At 31.2% G+C, this 6,446-nt stretch overlaps 1 protein-coding gene across 1 annotated transcript; it reads right to left on the bottom strand.

Annotated features, from left to right (window-relative positions):
* Nucleotides 1–449: 449 nt before the first annotated feature.
* LOC138932743 (uncharacterized) lies at nt 450–5,782 on the bottom strand. The gene is made up of 4 exons (XM_070294867.1): nt 5,705–5,782; nt 2,583–2,819; nt 757–899; nt 450–537 (listed from the first exon to the last, which is right to left on the bottom strand). The coding sequence occupies exons 1-4, from the start codon at nt 5,780–5,782 to the stop codon at nt 450–452; spliced, it is 546 nt and encodes a 181-aa protein (XP_070150968.1).
* Nucleotides 5,783–6,446: the final 664 nt, after the last annotated feature.

Genomic DNA, 6,446 nt, shown 5'->3' with positions numbered 1-6,446 from the left:
ATATTATTTCCTTATATTGTTTTTTACGTTATTTTGTTTTTTCATGCCGAATTTTTTTAGTAGGAAAAAAAATCGAGGAAATCTTGTATATTTTTTGAAAAGGAGAGAAAAGAAAGCTAATGACTCTTTCGATTAATCTCACGCATCAATCTCACTTTTGCCATACTTTTCTCAAAATTTTGTTGTATTCTCTCCTTATATCTTGTGTCCCTGCGATAATTGCGATCGACATTGACGTGGAAATTGAAGAATTAATATGTCGAGAATTGCGAAATTAAAGTGGGAAATTAATTGTATCATTAAAAAACATGATTTGTTGATTCTCAATCGTAAAGAAATTAAATTATTTTTTTTTATATATGGCTAAAAACTTAATGAAACAATTATACTTAACTACATTTGTGTAAAAATGGGAAATTATATAAGTCTAATTAACTAGCTAATTATATTTAAAATACGACAATCTTCAATCTTCTTCGAATTTCGTCCTTTGTTTCCTTTGGTACATATGGATTTTTTAATGGATCTGCATTAAGTCTGCAAATATGAAAGAGGAAAAGAAAACATAGATTATGTACGTAATATACAATATAACGTCGCGCTTTTTATTATCAGATTTTATATTTAGTAGATTAACAAATTTCTGATAATTAACAAATCATTATTATTATTGTAAAATATGTTTTAACATATTTTATTAATATATATCTCTGTGTGGTGAAATTATTTCAAATTGAATATTTTCGAAAGATTTACCTATAAAATGATGGTGCATTGGCACAATTAACATTGTACCACCAATCGCATGCAAATTCATGCTGGTTAAAAAGTGTTCCGTTGGTGCATAAGAAAGAGGCACCTTGGTGTCCTTCACGTCCGTCATGACAAATGTGATATGCCTATAACAATATCAATTTGATACACAAAATTAAAAACAGCATAATTAGTCTTACAGAAACTTTGATAGATTTAATAACTGTGTTTTCTTTTTTTAGCAATTATAATCTTGATTTCTATAATACAAATATACAAAAAATTATTCGGTATAAATTAGTCAAATCAAAAGATAATAAATGCATTCCTATGTTTTATATAAATATGATAATTAAGAAATTAATGCAAAACACAAATTTGCAAGTTTGGTAAAAATATTGAAAACAATACGAAACACGGTAAAAAGAAATCAGTCTTAAGGAAATATAAAGGAAGTGAATGACATTCTTGAAAAGGAAAGTTTAACGCTCTGGAAATCAAGTTGCAATGCATAACGGAACATTTCAGTCACGTAACGACATTTATATACATTTATTGCATTTTATCGTTCATGTAAAATTTAGCAATAGCTTATTTGGTCATATTTTTATGACAATTATCGTTTTCAAGTTTAATATAGTATATTAAATGCAAATATATAAAAAATAATATAATTTATCAGAAGTGCAAAATACCTTGTTCAAAATGTTAAAGATTGTCGAGCAAAGGCAATATTATATTGAACATATATTCGATACATTGAGAGAATCTGAGTCAAACTCAATTACGATAACAATTTGCCGAGACTGTTCTCTCGTAGAGTTTGTCTTTCACCAAGACAAGATTGGTCTTTACTCTCGCGTTGCCTTGAAGTTTTAATAATGCCAGTCCGTTCTCTTACATAATAAATCCGCTCTACTTTGTCCGCTCACGCTACGTCGAACTTAGTAAAATAATTTTTCCTTACTTTGCAAGCAGCGTTATCAGTTTTATACAGAATACGACATAAAGTACGCAATATATAATAATCACTTTGTAAATATATCGTTAGAAGTATATACGGTGTAAAAAAAGGGTAGGAGGAAGAGGAGAGATCAATGTGTTATGAAAAATTATCTTCAATATGTATAAAATTTGTTTAATTTATTCTAAATATTATTATAATAGCGTATATATCTACATTTTCACAACTCAACTTTTATATAGAAAAAAAAGAGCCAAAAAGGATTTTTAAAGTTTAAAAACAATTGTATGAGAATACGCAATTGACATAGACAAGCTTCATTCCTATACTATTATTATTGAAATGAATGTAATTGCTTTATTATTCATTTATTGCTCTTAATATCTCGTTCTTTTGTAAACATTTTTCGAGCAAGAATTATTAAAAACTTTTTAAATAAACATATATATCCAGGGTGAAGCATCTAAGACAAGCCGAAAAGTACAAAATATTTCGTAAACTATTCACTTTTTGGCTATCTTACTATTAGAATTTTTTGTGCCAAATATTGCGAGGAATCAATTTGTATAAAAAAAATAAGGGTAATTCTATTTAAAAAAATGAAGATGACCTTCAAATCTCCTAAGCGCCTCTATCTAAAAAAAAATGTTCATTTCCACAAGATTTCCCCCTCGATACCATACAACTTTTATTTCGAAAATTTTCTCCTATCTCCAAAACTATGGGAGTTATTCGGGTGATCTGTTTTAAATGCCTCACTCTGTATAGTTAATTTTACTACTGTGATTCTTTCTGTCTCTTTTCTAATTTTATTTTTATATAAAATTTGTGTTAATATATATAGTATATATGTATAAGTATGTACCTGACAACCAGTTTCCACGTTTGCATACATTCCTGGTATGATCGGAACATATGCGCAAGAGAAACTCGTAAGCGGCACTGTATGATAAATGGGATAATCCACCCCAGGAATTCCAGGAATTTTACTTAAGTCTTGTTCTTTCTTCGACTCTTCTTTTACGATAATGGGTCGACGAAATCCCACTACCGGTTGAAAATTTTGATACTCATCGTAATAGTTATCCACTGGAACTTGTTCCTAATTCATTTATAAAAATTGAAGCAATATTATTAACATTATTGAAAAACAAACAAAACAAAACACAATAACATGAGATGTAAAAAATATAATTATGGAAGCATTTAACATTGATAATTTAAATACAAAGTTAGGTCGATGAAACGTATATATTGTAATATAAAAACGCATATAATAATATAAAAAGTAATCTTTTCCAAGATGGAGAGAGAGAAAGCGAGCGAAAGAGAGAGAAAGAGAGAGAGAGAGAGAGAGAGAGAGAGAGAGAGAGAGAGAGAGAGAGAGAGAGAGAGAAAGAGAAAAGGTATCGGATCATTCATAATTTGCTTTCTTCTATAGTCCAGAAAAAGTTTGGAGTCCAACAGAGTGTAACCAACCTTCACGAAATGTTATCTTGATTAATTCAAAGCCAAGGACGTTTTTTCATATTATTTTTATACTGCCACTTTTTTCATATTATGAAATAAATCGATTCAATACAACTTTAACTTAATCTGACGATACAAGGCATCTCTCAGAGATATATATTTTACATATGGTTTTTTATACAATATATACGTACCATATATATAGTATATCTAGACCGAGTGTTGAGGAGTGGGAGCCGAGATGCACGTAGAAAAGGACATACTCTGTTTCGTACCCCTTGCGTTCTCTCTCGCTCGCACGTAGCTTGACAAAAGAGAGCGTTATGCTATGTGCGAGCGAGAGAGAACGCAAGGAGCACGAAACAGAGTATGTCCTTTTCTATGTGTATCTTTACTCTTTAAATTTTAAATAAAGGCAACCACTCTAGACTAGAGTCCTATAGTCCTATATAATCAGAAAAGCGACATCGCTACCCCCTCTATGCTTCCCATAATCGCCATGTTGGTCCCGCAGCTGTCTATGTGTAATATAAAATGTCTTAAAAATGTTTCAGAGATATTCAAAATGGTTTTTTTTAGAAAATGACATTACAAATATACTTTTCTCTCACTTACGATACGCCGATTGCGATTAGTCTGCACGTAGGATCCACTCTCTCTCTCTCTCTCTCTCTCTCTCTCTCTCTCTCTCTCTCTCTCTCTCTCTCTCTCTCTCTCTCTCTCTCTCTCTCTCTCTCTACGTGCAAACTAATCGCCAACATAGGACGCGTTCACTTAACGACCGCAATGCTCGCGAGCATTATCTGTCTTTGTTTAACTTTTGGTGAACAACAAAGATGAAATGATATGTGAGCGTTGCGGTCGTTAAGTGTAACGGGCTCGTAGCGGTCAGCCAATCAGCAAGCGGAACGCCATTGTCGCTTCTCTGATTATATACGATTCTAGTCTAGATATACTATGTCTATGATATGTACTGTCCGATAATGATTTGTTCCGTTCCTCTAACGAAGTGAACGTAGGAATAGGAATACCTATGCTACGTTCACTGTATTAATGAGATATTAGAAGAATATATTTCGCAATGAGGTATGTTAGTAGTAATGCAGATTACGAGTATTAATTTTGTGTCAATTAAATATCCTTGAAAATTCGAGTCTGAGTTTGTAGGAGAATAATGTATTTTACGAAGAGGTTGTACAGTAATGGCGTTCACTAGCGGTAATGTGTCTTAGAGCGCTCAAAAATTCGATTCTGAATTACCAGGAGTTAACAGGAAAATATATTTCGCGGAGAGATATCCTACAAATTCAAACGCGCATTTTCGAAGACATTTAAAGACACAAAATTAATACTTGTGACCTGCAAATTATTACTACCATACCTCTTTGTGAAATATATTCTCTTAATATCTCATTAATACTCATATGGTGAACGTAGCATATCTCCTCATATATTCACCTCGTTAGGGAAACGGAACGAATTATTGTCGGACAATGTACATACATACATACATACATACATATATATACATACATACATGTTTCACGAGGTTTCAGTTTCTCTGTTACAAACTTTGAGAGGTGGTAGGACTTAGTGAAAGCATCGTTTTTTATTCGGCAATCCTTACCTTCCGACGCGTCCTTAAGGAGCTACTTTGAGAAAATATGAAGAGGAAGAAGGGAACCTATTGCTTGGCGTGCACGTTCTCCTGACCTCAATTTTCTTGAATTTTATCTGTAGGGACATTCTTCCTTAAGAGGAAGAAACTTTGAACATTTTTTGTAATATTGTTGGTCCTTCATTGTTGAGTTGCTTACTAACAGGCGCCAGGATTTCAGGACGCGTAGCTCCTTAAAGACGCATCGGAGGACAGCGGTTGCTTAAAAAAAACCATGCTTTCATTGAGTTCTACTACTCTTCAAAATTTTTAGCAGGGGTACTGATATAATACCCTGTATATGCCCTAGTTAATAAAAAAATGTTTATTATTTATTTTTAAATCTATCTTTGTGAATCTTGATATATTGCAGAAGTATATTACACTTAATATCCTATTAAATATCACACTTCACAAATTGATAGTTTATTTTACACATAGCATGCAATACAATTCTTTAGCGATAGATTAATGTGTCTACAAAAGAAAAAATACTTATTTATTAAACAATAGCATCTAATTTTTTAAATTTAAACATTTGTAAGGCATAATAATTTTTAAATTTAATATCAAGGCTAAATGATATTTTATAATGCAGTCTCTGTGAAATGAATTTGTTTCAGAGTTGATCTGCGACTCTTTTTATTGTTATAATGCATACACAATATTTCATTAAATTCCAAAAAAGAGGAAGAGAAAGAGAAGAAATGCAGAATCTAAGTAAAAAGACTGATTAACATAAAAAACGTCAAAATTCAATAAATCAATATATATATCTTAAATTTCGGATATCCTATATTATTTAAATAGTTTACAACAAAAAGTTATTTTGGCCTAGTAAAATTGTTATTTATATATACCTGTACGATGGCCGAATAGGACACTGCCAGTATAGTGGCGAGCAAAAATACGGGAAGGATACAGCGATTTCTTGACATGACCGTACCGAGTTTGAATATAAACGAAACTGGACCAAGTTTCAGCCGTGATGCTGTGCTAGGTGTATGAGAAATTATGTCACATAGAGCAAGAGAAAGTCTAAACTACACATAATACGAGATATCAAGCCCCTTCCATTATGAGATATATCTGTGCATTAGCTAATTATATCTTAAAACAGAAATTTAGATGATTGTCGACATCGCGTGCATCGCTGATGAATATTAGTGCAACTCGATACAATGTAATGCATTATACAGATGCATAAAACAAAGTTTTGTCTAACAACTCTTTTCTTTGACATAAGATGCTGATGATAATGTTGCTATGAAAGAAAATAAATCTTTTATCTCGCTAAAAAGATAAAAACCTGATGTTTTATCTATTATACATATCTCTTGATAATTCTTCACATATCAAAAACACTCCAATGTTTTTTTGCAAAAAACAGATTTCAATATTAATTAAAAATACTAAAAGTATCAACAAAATATAATACGATGGAATATTGCAATATTTAATGCATATTAAATAGTGTGTGTATAGACTTTATAGTAAAAGAAAAAGAAACAGCACTACTGTCACAAGAGAGAGAGATATATTTTTTACATACAATTATTATTTATTATATTTTACATGCAATTTACATAAATTTTTTGCAAA

Source organism: Polyergus mexicanus, unplaced genomic scaffold (genome assembly GCF_030449975.1).
Source record: "Polyergus mexicanus isolate NDT 795.1 unplaced genomic scaffold, iyPolMexi1.0 SCAF_4, whole genome shotgun sequence".
NCBI lineage: Eukaryota > Metazoa > Arthropoda > Insecta > Hymenoptera > Formicidae > Polyergus > Polyergus mexicanus.
The sequence above is the reverse complement of the archived record's forward strand: the minus strand, read 5'-3'. Positions and strand labels throughout refer to the sequence as shown.